The 14215-nt window shown below is 53.6% G+C and overlaps 1 protein-coding gene across 1 annotated transcript; it reads right to left on the bottom strand.

The window, feature by feature from the left end:
- Positions 1-5773: 5773 nt before the first annotated feature.
- LOC116570175 (NUT family member 2G-like) lies at positions 5774-13187 on the bottom strand. The gene is made up of 8 exons (XM_032306891.1): positions 13024-13187; positions 12080-12222; positions 10143-10842; positions 9119-9247; positions 8584-8723; positions 7830-8125; positions 7022-7138; positions 5774-6656 (listed from the first exon to the last, which is right to left on the bottom strand). Exons 2-8 carry the CDS (start codon positions 12093-12095, stop codon positions 5892-5894), a joined length of 2163 nt encoding a protein of 720 aa, XP_032162782.1. The 5' UTR covers positions 12096-12222; positions 13024-13187; the 3' UTR covers positions 5774-5891.
- Positions 13188-14215: the final 1028 nt, after the last annotated feature.

Genomic DNA, 14215 nt, shown 5'->3' with positions numbered 1-14215 from the left:
TCCATCCGAAAGGATGAATACCCAGCTTTTGTATCAACATGGGCGGGACTGGAGGAGATTATGCTGAGTGAAATAAGTCAGGCAGAGAGAGAGAGTCAATTATCATATGGTTTTGCTTACTTGTGGAGCATAAGGAACACAGAGGACATTTAGGAGAAAGAAAGGAAAAGTGAATTGGGGGAAATTGGACAGGGAGACGAACCATGAGAGACTGTGGACTCTGAGAAACAAACAGAGGGTTTGGGAGGGGATGGCATGGGGGGTTAGGTGAGCCTGTTGGTGGGTACTAAGGAGGGTACGTATTACATGGAGCACTGGGTGTGCTGCATAAACAATCCTGGAACACTGGAAAAAATAAAATTTTAAAAATTGTGTTTATACAGAATTTGTGGATAGTTTTTCTTAGGGTTTTATTTCTTTGAGAGAGACAGTGAGAGAGAATACAAGTAGGGCGGAGGGGCAGAGTGTGAGGAGAAGCAGGCTTTCTGCTGAGCAGGGGGGTCTGACATAGGACTCGATCCCAGGACTCTCAGATCATGACCTGAGCTGAAGGAATATCCTGAATGACTGAGCCACCCAGGCGCCCTCCTGGAGAGTTTTTAACATAAAAGTGTGTTTTGTTTTGTCAAATGCTTCTTTTTGCATCTGTGGAGATGATCATTTTATCTTTTTACCAATGTGGTATATTGCATTTATTGACTTTCATATGTTGAGCCAGCCTTACATCCCAGGAATAAATCCCCTTTGATTGTGGTTATGACCCTTGTAATATGCTGTTGAATTTGGTTTGCCAGTATTTTGCTGAGAAATTTTCACCCATATCTGTCAGAGATACTGGTCTGTAATCTCCTCTTGTAGTGTTTTAAACTGGTTTGGGTATCAGAGTAATACTGGTCTTATAAAATGAGTTTGGGAGTGCTCCCTCCTCTTCAGTTTTTTGGAAGAGTTTGAGAAGAAATCAAATTTAATTCTTCTTTAAATCTTTAGTAGTATTCACCTGGAAAACCCTTGTCCTGGGCGCTTTTTGTCTTTGTTAGGAGGTTTTATATTACTGGCTCAATTATCCTCACTTACTTGTCTGTTCAGATTTTCTGTGTCTTTATGATTCAGTCTTGGGTGGTTGTATGTTTGTAGGAACTTATCTGTTTCTTCTAGGATGTACAGTTTGTTGGTGTATAATAGTTCATAGTAGTCTCCTGTGATCCTTTGTATTCTGTGGTATCGGTTGTAATATCTCCTCTTTAATTTCTGCTTTTGAGGTTTTTGTCCCTTTTTCTTAGGCTACTCAAAGGTTGTCAATTTTGTTCATTCTTCCAAAAATCAGCTCTTACTTTCCCTGGATTTTTCTGTTGTTCTTCTGGACTCTATTTATTTTTGCTCTAGTCTTTGCTTTTTCCTTCCTTTTTCTAACGTTGTGCATATTTTTTCTAGTTTCTTGAGGTGTGAAATTAGGTTGTTTATTTGGGATCTTTGTGTTTTTTTTTTTAAAGATTTTTAAAATTTATTTATTTGGCAGACAGAGATCACAAGTAGGCAGAGAAGCAGGCAGAGAGAGAGGAGGAAGCAGGCTCCCTGCTGAGCAGAGAGCCCGATGCGGGGCTCGATCCCAGGACCCCGGGACCGCGACCCGAGCCGAAGGCAGAGGCTTTAACCCACTGAGCCACCCAGGTGCCCCGGGATCTTTGTTTTTAATGTAGACATTTTATCATTATAAGCTTTCCTCTTAGAACTACCTCTGCTATATCCTTTAAGTTTTCATATGTTGTGTTTCCATTTTCATATTTCAAGATATTTTATTTTCCTTTTGATGTCTTCTTTAACCCTTTGGTTTTTCAGGAGTGTGTTGTTTAATTCCACACATTTGTGAGTTTTCCAGTTTTCCTCCTATTACTGATTTCTAGTTTTATAACATAGTAGTTTAAAAGATGCTTAGTATTGAGTTCAGTCTTCATCTGTTTGTTAAGTAAGACTTCTTTTGTGACCCAGCATATGATCTATCCTTGAAAATAGTCCCTGTGCATTTTAGAAGAATGTGTATTCTTTTTAAAATTTTTATTTATTTATTTAATTTTATTTTTCCTTATGTTCAGTTAGCCAACATATAGTACATCAGAAGTTTTCGTTATAGTGTTCAGTGATTCATTAGTTGCATTTAACACCCAGTGCTCATCCCAACACATGTTATGCAGCTGTTGAATGGAATGCTCTGTATTCGTCTGTTAGGTCCATTTGGTCTAAAGTATGGTTTAAGTTCAGTGTCTCCTACTGATTTTTTTTTTGGTCTAACTGATTTACCCATTGTTGAAATCCTCTGCTATTATTGTATTGTGGTCTCTCCCTTCCAATATGTTAGTATATGCTTAATATATTCAGGTGTTCTGATGTTGGGTGTATATAAATTTATGATATGTCTTCTTGATGAATTGAGTCCTTATCATTATAAATGACCTTCTTATTCTTTTGTTGCAGTACTTGAGTTAAAGTCTATATATCTAAGTGTAGCTATTCATGTTCTCATTTGCATGGATGATTTTTTTCCATCCCTCACTTTCAGTCTTTGTGTGTCCTTGAAGCTGAAATTAATCCCCTGTAGACAGCATATTGTTGGGTCTTTTGGTGGAGGCGGTGTCTTTTTTTTTTTTTAATACTTCTGCTATGTCTTTTGATTAAAGAAGTTAATCCATTTACATTTAGAGAAACTACTGATAGGTAAGGAATTACTAATGCCATCTTATTAATTGTACTCTGGCTATTTTACAGCTCCCTGTTTGTCTCTTACTATTTTTCCTTGTAAACTGATGATTTTCCATATGGTATACTATAATGCTCTTCTCCTTGTTTTTTGTGTATCTACAGATTTTTCTTTTTGGTTACCATGAGGCTTCCCTAAAACATCTTACAGATAAAGCAGTCTATTTTAAACTGATAACAACTTAATTTCAATTGCATACAAAAACTACACCCTTTTAGTGTTACATTTATAATCTCGCATTTTTGAACTCATTTTATGTTTGGGGTGTCGAAAATTGCATCTTTTTATATTAGGTATTCTTTAACAAATCATTTCAACTGTTATTATTTTTAATACTTTTATTCTTTAGGGGTGCCCGGGTGGCTTAGTCAGTTAAGTGTCTGTCTTTGGCTTAGTTTATGATCCCAGTGTCCATTTCAGGCTTCATGCCTAGTGGAGAAGCCTGCTTCTTCCTCTCCCTCTGTTCTCCCCTGCCCTACTCATTTTCTCCCTCACTCTGCTCTCTCTCAAATAAACAAACTCTTTTAAGAAGGAGTTTTATTCTTTAATCTTTGTGCTAGACTTAGCTTATTTTCACACCACCATCCTACATTATTATTCTATTCTAAATTTGTCTGTATACTTACCTTTAGCAGCATGTTTTATATTTTCATACATTTTCATTTTATCAATTAGTGCTCTTTCCATTCAACTTTAAGAACTTTTGGGGGCATCTGCATAGTGCAGTCAGTTAAGCATCTGACTCTTGGTTTTGTCTCAGGTCACGAAGTCAGGGTCATGGGATCAAGCATGCTCAGCAGAGTCTGCTTGAGATTCACTCAGTGTTGAAGAGGTTACTGCCTATGTTCTCCTCTAGGATATTGATGGATTCCTGTCTCATATTGTGGTCTTTCATCCATTTAGAGTTTAACATTGTGTGTGGTGTAAGAGAATGGTCGAGTTTCATTCTTCTGTATATAGCTGCCCAATTTTCCCATTATTTACTCCCACCATTTATTGAAGAGATTATCTTTTTCCATTGGGTATTTTTTCCTGCTTTGTTGAAGATTATTTGACCGTAGAGTTGTGGGTCCATATCTGGGCTCTCTACTCTGTTCCATTTGTCTACGTGTCTGTTTTTTTGGCCAGTACCATGCTGTCTTGGTGATCACAGTTTTGTAATATAGCTTGAAATCAGTCAATGTGACACCTCCAGCTTTGTTTTTCTTTTTCATCTTTTCTTTTTCAAAAGCAGAAGGCTTTTGCACTCCAACAATACAGGATCCTGGAGGCTCCCTCCTCCCTTCTGTTTATATATATATATTTTTTTAATTTCTTTTCAGCATAACAGAAATCATTGTTTTTGCACCATACCCAGTGCTCCATGCAATCCGTGCCCTCCATGATCCCCAGCACTTGGCTACAGAAAGGGAAATTAGAGAATCGATTCCATTTACTATAGCACCAAGAACCATAAGATACCTGGGAATAAACCTAACTAAAGAGGTAAAGGATCTGTGTTCAAAGAACTACAGAACACTCATGAAAGAAATTGAAGAAGACACAAAAACATGGAAGACCATTCCATGCCCTTGGATCGGAAGAATAAACATTGTTAAAATGTCTATACTGCCTAGAGCAATCTATACTCTTAGTGCCATTCCGATCAAAATTCGACTGGTATTTTTCAAAGAGCTGGAGCAAATAATCCTAAAATTTGTATGGAATCAGAAGAGACCCCAAATCGCTAAGGAAATGTTGAAAAACAAAAATAAAACTGGCGGCATCATGTTACCTGATTTCAAGCTTTACTACAAAGCTGTGATCACCAAGACCATACGGTACTGGCATAAAAACAGACACATAGACTAGTGGAACAGAGTAGAGAGCCCAGATATGGACCCTTAACTCTATGGTCAAATAAACTTCAACAAAGCAGGCCCAGCTGGACAGGGAGGGGCAGGCGCTGGGGAGTGCGACCAAGAGGAAACCTCTGCTTCTGGAAGGGGCAGGAGGGTGGGGAGCACTCCAGAGCCGCCTGCCTGGAAAGGGAGGCGTCCTTGTGGGGTGGCCTGAGGATTCCGTGCAGCGGGACAAGGACACCGGCTTGAGTTCCGTTCTCCACCAAACTCTTTGCTGGGGTCGGGAGGAGGGAAGCAGAGGGCCAGGTGTCCCTTGCCCTGGATGGCCTGGGCCCCATCCTGCGTCCAGGAACAGCAGTTCTGGGAGTGCTGAGTGCTGTAGGGGCCTCACCAAACCCGGAAAAGGCACCAGAATCTAGAACCTGGAGGGCCTGAGTGCTCGCTCCTGGGACCACATCATCTGGGTGGGACAGGGCTAGGGGCTGGAGGGGACCAGCACTCCCAGTGAGAGGAGGTGCAGGGCAGTTGTGGGGGGCAGCAGGGTCACCTCCCTGCATGGTTGGAGAAGACGGCCCTGTCCAGAAATCCCGCCACGGGACTTGCCACCTGCGCCACCGCTGTGGTTCCTGTGTGCACACCGTGGCCAGTGCCCCCACCCGCCCTCATCCGTGCCCCGAGTCCATCCTCACTGGGATTGGGGGGATCCCCCACTGGCCCTCCTATCTCAGTGATCCCGCTGGCACCGGAAGACACTCCTGCTACCATGAGCCTGAGGCCCAGAGCCCATCTCCTCAGGCCCCCCACAGGGAGCCCTGCAGTTGCTGAGGACCACGTGCCCAGTCGGACCCGTGGCGGAAGCTTCAGGGAGGCAGAGGGAGCTCTGGAAGATGGGGCTATCTGCGGACTTCATTCTCAAAAACGGTCGTGGTGCAGAGGGCTCCCCATCCCTGGACGTTCAGGGATCCAGATGGTGACGGGAGCTCCAGGAAGCCCCTCTCAAGCTCTTCCGTCCTGTGGGATGGGGAGCCCACACGCCGGTGGCAGCCCACACGGCAGTAGGAAGACAGTGGCCCAGAGTGTTAACGACAAAACTAACTTTATTCCCCATTTACACATGGTGCCCCAATGGGCTACAGCCACCCCGCCCCACAGTCATGGCCTCCCTCCCTCCCCCCCTTCTTCCCTCCCTCCCCCCCCTCCCTCCCACAGGCAGGATCAGCACCAGGATGAGAAGGACCCCCTAGGCTCCTTGGGGGGCCCCGGGGTGTGCCGGCCCTGGAGCGCAGGCCCACTTCTCCCTACTGGCTGCAGTGACGATTCCTTCTCCTCCCTGTGACCAAGGAGTCACGCCTTCTCTTTGCAGGCTGTGAGGGGTGAACCAGCCCCACAGCCAAGGCCGGCCTCCCAGACACCCTGAGGTTGGCCCCAGGCAGGGGCATCTTTGCCACAGAGGCAGGACCCTCACACAGAGCCCGCTTCCTGGACTTTGTAGCTGGGTCGGTGGCCGGGCCGAGGCCTATTCTCTGAGGAGAGGGGGCCCGTGGAGCCCCCTGCGGCCCCCAACCGCCAGGGCTGGGGATGACTGAGGCAGGAGCGGGACTCTGGGAGAGCCTCCAGGGCAGCAGCCTGTGCTGAGAGGCCAGGAGGAAGGCCAGGCTGGGGAGCTCCTCCTCGTCCTCACTGGACCCATCCACCAGCCCTCGAGTGTCCCTAGCAGGAGGGGCCTCTCTGAGAAGCGGGGCATCCCTGGGGCCCGGTCCAGGGGCGGCGCACCTTTGACCCTGGGGAGGGGCAGGGACCTGTCGGGTCCTGGGTGCAGGGGTCTCCTGTCGTCCGGGACAGAGAGCAAAGGCTCTGGGCCCCGACAGGTGTGTCTGTGCTCGGCCGTGCCTCTGAAGGTCCTGGCCGTCGGTGTCTGCTGGGCAGGCTTTGTCGCTGACCCCCAGCCCCTTCCCGGGACCAGTCTCGTGCTCTGCACTGGGGCCCGATCGGGCCGCGCAGAGACGTGGCGGTGCCTGCACACCCTCCTCCGTATTCAAGGCCGCCAGTCTTTTCTCCACCAGCTGAGGAAGGAGGGGACAGTGACTGGCCAGCATAGGCCAGTGAGACGGGGGAATGGGACGGTGGCACCGGGGGAGGCAGGGAGGGTGACCCACGAGGCTGTGGCTCTGCTGACATCCCCCTGAGTCCCTCCCTCCCTCCCGTCCCAGGCTGCCCATCTTCCACTTCCCATTCTCTGCTCTGTGCCCACCCGACGCTGGCCTCCCCAGTGCTGTGACTCACAAGAAGCAAAGGGGGACAGAGTCATGTGGGTCTCTGTTTGGAGTCCCCTCCTCGGGCTCACCTGGGACCCCACTGCCTCCCCCTGCATCGCCTGGGTCCCCTCCATCCCCCAGCTTGCCTGGAGCCCGTCCTCCCCCTGGCTCACCTCTGCAAGGCTGAGCCCTTCCTCCTGCTCCAGTTTCTCAGCCAGGGCCAGGAGGTCCAGCTGTGGTTCCGAGGACAGCAGTTCCGCCAGGAAGCTGGGGTGGATGACTGCCTCCACCTGGGACAGAGGAAAGAGGCTGGGGCCAGACGTGGCAGGGAGCCCCCTGTGAGCCAGGAGGGTCTGCAGGAAATGTGGAAAAGTGAAGACGCACCCATCCTTCTCCAGACGGTGGGAGAAGTTTTCACGTTACAGTCACTGGCCTCTCTCTCTCTCTCTCTCTCACACACACACACACATACGTGCATGTGTGCAGACACACAGACATTCACACATATGTGTACAAAGAGAGACAAAACCTGGACATGCACACAGACACACACACCCCCAAAACATATGTGCACTCTCAGAGACCAAAGGATATACGCCTAGGTAGACACACACATGAGCGGACACACAGGACCACATGCAGACATACACAAAGACATCCGCACAAGGCACAAATGCACACGCACACGCCTCTACGCGCACACGCACGGGTATGCACATGCACAAACACACACGAACACACAAACACGATGCTTGGGCATGTGTGCACACACGTCCACGTGTGTATGCACGCCTGTGCACAGCAGTATACACACATCCCTGCACACACACGGGCAAGTACACAAGGATGCACGCACACATGCACACACAGCCCAGGAACAAGGAAAGCGCTTAATGCCAAAGGCCTGGTCTCAGTCCCGAACTGGGCGTTGGAGTGCCAGTCCCTGGAATCTTCCAGACACCAGGCTGCGGGCCAGCGCACCTTGGTGATGAAGTCTTCCTGGGAACACAGCTCGTCAATGTAGCTCAGGAGACCCGGGTCCGGGTAGGTCGCGGCCTCGTCCTGCTGTGGCTCCTTTCCGTCCTCTCCCCATTCACCTGCCGGGCCCCCCGGGGCTGAGCGGCCAGGCCCCAGCAGCCCCTCCATGATGTCCACGTACTCTCTCACAGCCTCTGGAGGGATCTCCTTGGGCGCCTTGGTCTGCCGGCGCCGCGGGGGTCGGTGTGGCTGCAGGCGGGAGGGCTGGGCCCTGGAACCCGCCTTCCTGGGAACGTACGCTGAGGCAGAGCGACAAGGAGGAAGGAGGCGTGAGGGGCTCGGGCAGAGCATCGGGAGGGCAGTGTTAGGGGGACACTGATGTCCCTGGGGGCTGGGTCAGGGCCACCGGAAGCTATGGGCACCGTGGGACTGGCAGAGCGGGAGGAGGAGCGTCTCACAGCCAGCCACGTGAGCAAGGGGGGACCCACCGATCCTCCAGGGGTCTCCCCACAGTCCACTCCCCACAGTCCACTTCCCAGGCAGACTTGGTGCGGGGTCCTCTGACAGGCGTGGCGCGAGGAGTCAAGAAATTCACCAGGTCAATACCCATCCTGACAAAGGGCAGCTGAGACCCCCGGCTGCTCTGGTCAAAGGATAATGTCCCCTTGTGGGAGCAGACACGACCCAGGGACAGAGGCCTTCCCCCGGCCCCCATAGCCATGGTCTACCAGCGGTCGTGGGGATGTGGGGGCCTTACCTGGCTGCGGGCCCGCTTCCGCGGCTGGGGGCCCCCGCCGTTCAGGCTTCGGGGGCGCTGGGGGAGGCAGGCCCTGGGCCACCTTCACCCACTGTAACTTCCGCATCTGCATCTCCTCCTCCATCTCGAATTCCATGAACCTGGGGGTGAGGAGGCCCAGGCCGCACTGAGGAGGGGCCCAGCCCTGGAGCCAGCAGGGCCAGCAGCAGGTTGAGGGACCGGGACAGGCGGGGCCTTGGAGGGACGGCCATGGCCCGGGCCACCAAGGAGGCAGGCGGGCTGTCCGGCGCATCGCCTCCACCACCCCCTCAGGGAGTTGAGTCGGAGGGAGTCCGAACCCAGGCGAGGAGGCCTCAGGATCCCCAACCCCGTCCTGAGACATTCTGGCGGAGCCAGGGGTGGGTCCAGAGCAAGGGAAGGTGGAACCGCCAGGGAGGTGGGGAGGGCGGCCCTGTGGGACAACGAGCGTCAGCACAGCCAGACCCTGCCCCCGGCCCACTTGCCCAGCAGCCCCGGGCCAGAGACCCCGACTCACTTTCCCGCCATCTCGTAGTAGATGAAGCGGTCAAAGTTGCTTTTGCTCTGCCACTCCTGCACGGCCCGCCGCACTCCCTCTTCCAGCGTCATCGTGGGCTTCAGGCGCGCCAGGGTCCGTAGCACCGGGCTGTAAGGTGTCGGGGTCAGGGGCCGGCTGCAGTCCGGTGACCCCCAGCCTTCCCCGGTTCCTCTGGAGCCCGTGTCCCCCACCCAGCATGACCGAGTGCTGGCAGGTGACAGGGGGTGTCGGGGTGTGCAAATCAACCTTCACCACCACCACGGTCACCGCCTCCCACCACACCAGCCCTGGGCCCTGGGCTCCAGGCTGACTGTCCACTGACAGGAGCAGGGACGGGGTGGCCTGGGAAGTCAGTCCTTCTGGACTCTGCCTCTCGTAATAATACTCGCGGACATCAAGGTGCCCAGCACTGAGTCCAGCCTCTGCAGGAAATGCCATCACCCCGTGTTCAGGAGGGACCCCAGATGCCAAGGCCAGGCCTGCCCGGTCAGAGCTCCGCAGGGAGGATCCCCCACACTCACCCCTACACCACCTCTGCTCCCTCCCCTCCGGTTCTGAGGGATCCTCTGGAACAGCGAGGGGGGGGGGCCGCACAGGACCTCTGCTGGCCCTGCAAGTCCCAAGCCTCCTCTGCTGGGGTATTCCCCTAGCCGTGAGATGCCCCAGGCCCGTGTTGTATGGAGACAGGGTGACAGAGAGTGCAGCACCAAACCAAAGCTGCTCCTCTGACACCCGAACCCTCTCTGCCTGTGAGTCCCCAGCGACTGTCACCGTGATGTCTCTGCAAGGTACAGGTTGGCTGGACAACCCCCCCCAACACACACACACACCGCCCCAGTGTTAGTTGAGATGCGTGACTGAAAGGTGTCCTGGACCAGAACGTGCCTTCCTAGAGCAGGGACCCGGCCGCAGACCTTCCTCCCAGCGGCCCTAGATCACCGGCCTGTGTGCGCGCCCCAAGGTGGGCCTGCGTGAGGGCTGCGGGAGAGCCGAGGCCACTCACATGAGAAAGCAGGAGAGAGCTTCTGCGTCGGGGCTCTGCGGGAGGTGCCTCCGGGCCAGCGACTTGAAGCGCTGCCAGCGCCGGAAGTTCTCATAAACACTCTTGGGGTTACAGGAGTCCTGGGGCGAGGCCGTGGTCCGGCTCCTGGAAGCTCCATGAGGCTGTGGCCTGGCGTTGACTGGGGGCACGACGGTTGTCAGCTGCGTGACTGGGGGCTGAGCCGGAGGTGGAAGGCTTGGGGCCAAGCCTCCCTTGCCGGCCTGGGAGCCCCCACGGGCCGAGGCAGGCATGCTGGTCTCCACCGCAGAGGCTGTCACGAAGATGGGTGCGGGACACGCAGCACCCCCACCGAGGGCCCCTGGAGCACTCCAGCTGAGGGGGGCCGGAGTGAGGACGATGGTCTGAGTCTGGGGGGTCACGGAGCACCCCTGTTCTGACCTGACCTGCACAGTGACATTGCAGGTCCCAGTCCCATTGGGGCCAAGGCCAGCCTCTCCTGCCACCAGCGGAGTCCTGGAGAAAGCTGGCATCACCAGGGGGCCACCAGGAGGGAATGGCGTGGTCAGGAGGGGCGGCGGGTGCTGCCCCCAGAGTGGCCGGTGCGGGGCGCCGGCAGTGGGTGGGGGGAAGGGCCGTGCCATGAAAGCAGACAGGGAGGCTCCCTGGTCCGTGGCCACATGGCCTCCCAGCACTGCAGATGCTGTGGACAGAAGGAAAGGGCCGGATGGGGTCAGAGAATCCGCAGCCGGGAGGGAGGACCCGGGACCCCCTTAGCCCCCGGGAGCAGAGCCGTGAATCCCGTGGCTTCGCGTGAGGGACATCCCAGGAAAAGGTGCAGTTTGCCAGTGTCCCAGAGTGATTTCCATGCTCTGGCCTCCCTCAGGGAACTCCCGCCTCCGCCCCTCCCACCACGACATCCTGTCGGCGCAGCAGAGGCCCTTGGGCCAGCACTGCCTCTGAGAACCAGCCACGGACCCCCACACACGACTGTCCAGCCTCACGGGCGGCCTCCCAAGACTCGGGCCTGGCTGGACCCCTGACCTGTGGGAAATGGCCTCAAAAGCCTCCCTGGCCATTGGAGACCTTCTGCAAGGTCCATCCTAGGCACCTGTAGGGCCCCTGTGAACAGACAGCGTCTGAACCGTTCGGGCCCCTCTCCCGCCAGCCTTCCCGTTCCCGACGCTCCCAGTGAGTCCCACCCTCTCCTCCACGGCCCAGCTCAACCGAACAAGAACGCTTGACCTGTATCTGCCAGGAAAGCTCCCCCCAAACCCTGCGGTAAGCCCGTCTCAGAACCATCCACACACCCCGGACACAGGGCCAGCCTGGGTCAGCAGCCCAGAACACAGGACAAGAGGAAGCAGGTGGGAACTGCGTTTCCTCAAGAGGGGAGCGACCCAGAGCAGCTGAAGAACCCGAGCCCTCCCTTGAGGCCACCTGGTGCCCCGACCCTGCCGAATCCAAGACAAGGCCTATGTGGCCTGGGGCACGTGGGGTCAGAGTGATCACCGGCCCAGGTCTCGGGCAGGACACGCCATTGCACACTGGGCCGCACACAGTCCCATGGAATGTCGTTCTGGCTAAGGCCGGCCTGTGCCGCCGTCATGACACACTCCCACCTCTCCCTGCATCGTGCCCAAGGAGGCGTGTGCCCCCGGAGAGAATCGGCGAGACTCCGCCATCCTTTCTCCCCACACACAGGGCGTTTCCCCCGACAGGGCCCGACCCACCTCCAAGGAGCCCCTGCCCAAGGTCCTTGCAGGTTTCTGCAGACTCCCAGCCTCTCAGCCCCCCGGCCAGCGGTCCCTGGGGGTCCAGTGCGCTCTCTTCCTCTATCTAACCCCACCCAAGTGCCCCTGGCCGGCGTCACATCTGAATCCCAAGGACTTCAGGGGTGGCCTGGCCCCTGACACGTCCAACCCAAGCCAAAGGCTCACCTCCTTGGAAAGCCATCCGCACAGGCAGAAGACGCTGCCGCCTGGCAGCCTCCACAGTGACAAAAGTCAGGTCCGGGCCCCACACGATGAGCTGCTGCAGGAGAGACACTCAAGACCCAAGCCAAGGCTGGGAAAGTTTGAATCTAAACAGGGTGAGAATGCATGACCTCATGACATTCTGTGGCGGGGGAGGGGCGGAGGGCCACTGCCCTGGCTGAGGGTGGGATACATTCCATGAGTCAGGCTCTGGCAGGTGGGCCAGAACCCCAAGTTCCTTTCGAACGATAAAGGGACAGCACAATCAGGGAGCGCCTTCCAGGCAGTTCAGACACTGTTTTCCAGATTCACTGCACCGCGGTGTGACCCGGTGCTCCTCTGGTTCGATTTTGTATCCAGCAACTTGGGTTTGTGTCTCTCCACCCGCTCTGCTTCCTACCTGGCTCTTGACTTATTCAACAGGGGCTGGACTTCCTGAGCAAAACCCAGAACAGATATGCTGATGAGCACATGCGTCCTTAAGGCCACGTGGAACTGAGGGTTTCAAACCAGCACGGTGTCAGCAGATCCCGTGGGTTTGCTCGCACCTCGTTCTCCAGCCTCGGGTGCTTCTGTGCCCAGTGCCCTGTGGATCTCGGAGCCGAGCAGATCCAGCAGCACCGGCCTTACTAGGGTCCCTTTTTCTGGAAAGCCCCGGTGTCTCGCAGAGAGAGTTCGTGCACCCTACCATACGGGACCAGAAATCACAACGTCCTGTTCCCTGGCGTATTGTGTTGCTGTTTGATATGGATTTCTAACCTCTTTCACTACCTTAGTGGAAACTTTCTAACGAGCAATACCTTTGGTTCAAAGTCACACTGTGCATAGTAGACTGCGCAGGGACGCCTTTTCCTCCCACCTCTTACTCCTGGCAACCCGGCCCCTTTCTCCCAGGAACCCAGTGTTACCTGTGTCTTTTAGATCTTTAGAGAGATGGCATTGTGCCTCAAAAAGTAAATGTACGCTCTTCGTTTCTCTGGTTGAAGGTTGATAGAGGTCCCAAAATGTGTGTGGATATGCACAGTGATGGTTCTTGTCCTGATAATGCGGCTCCTCTCCTCCTGTCTGGGGGCTAGATGCCCAGAAGAAGTGCTACAGTCCTCTATAATTCGAAGGGCCCCATCCAATAGGAGTGGCCAATTTTAGCAAATAACAATAATAAACACTCAATTAAATTAGAATCGCAGATAAACATGGAATCGGCGTTTCCAAGAATGTGTCCCATACAATATTTGAGATATACTTTTCTTATTAAAAAAAAAGATTTATTTATTGGGACGCCTCGGTGACTCAGTTGGTAAAGCGGCTTGCTTTCGGCTCAGGTCATGATCCCAGCATCCTGGGATCAAGTCCCGCTCCGGGCTCCTTGCTCAGCAGGAAGCCTGCTTCTCTTTCTGCCTCTGTTTGCCACTCTGTCTGCCTGTGCTCACTCTGACAAAAAAAAAAAAAAAAAAAAAAAGTTTTATTTATTTATTTGACAGATCACAAGTAGGCACAGAGGTAGAGAATGAAGAGAAGGGGAAGCAGGCTCCCTACTGAGCAGAGAGCCCGATGCGGGGCTCAATCCCAGGACCTGGGATCACGACCCGAGCCAAAGGCAGATGCTTTAACCCACTGATCCATCCAGGCACCCCTGGATATGTATTTTTAATGCAGATTTTTCCCCCTTTACCTAATTTTGCATTTGGGTGGGATTCTGCATTTTATCTGACATCTCTACCAAAAATGTGTAACGTATCCAGTTATTATTAGTCACTTACCTGTGAGAAAAAGGTCTTGGATGTGAACACTCCAGAGTGCTATCTTGGCTTCACTGCGAAGCTCATTTGTGTGTACACACACACACCCACACACACACACCGACAGAGTGTCTGCAGGCTCTTGGAAGGATTTGGAATTTGGAAGAGCCATCATATATCACTGAGCGTCTAGGCTTAGTGGAGGTGAGGATAGGAAGAAGGCATAGAAGATCTTCCCCTTTCTTATTGCAAAGGGGCATAGAAAGACCCGATAGCCCTGGTTTTTTGAGCCGTTACAGTCACTCCTCATGAAATGGATGTGCCCCTTGAGACAAAGCCTCCCGGGGTATCCACTCCTATC

This window comes from Mustela erminea, chromosome 12 (genome assembly GCF_009829155.1).
Source record: "Mustela erminea isolate mMusErm1 chromosome 12, mMusErm1.Pri, whole genome shotgun sequence".
In the NCBI taxonomy this organism is placed as follows: Eukaryota; Metazoa; Chordata; class Mammalia; order Carnivora; family Mustelidae; genus Mustela; species Mustela erminea.
The sequence above is the reverse complement of the archived record's forward strand: the minus strand, read 5'-3'. Positions and strand labels throughout refer to the sequence as shown.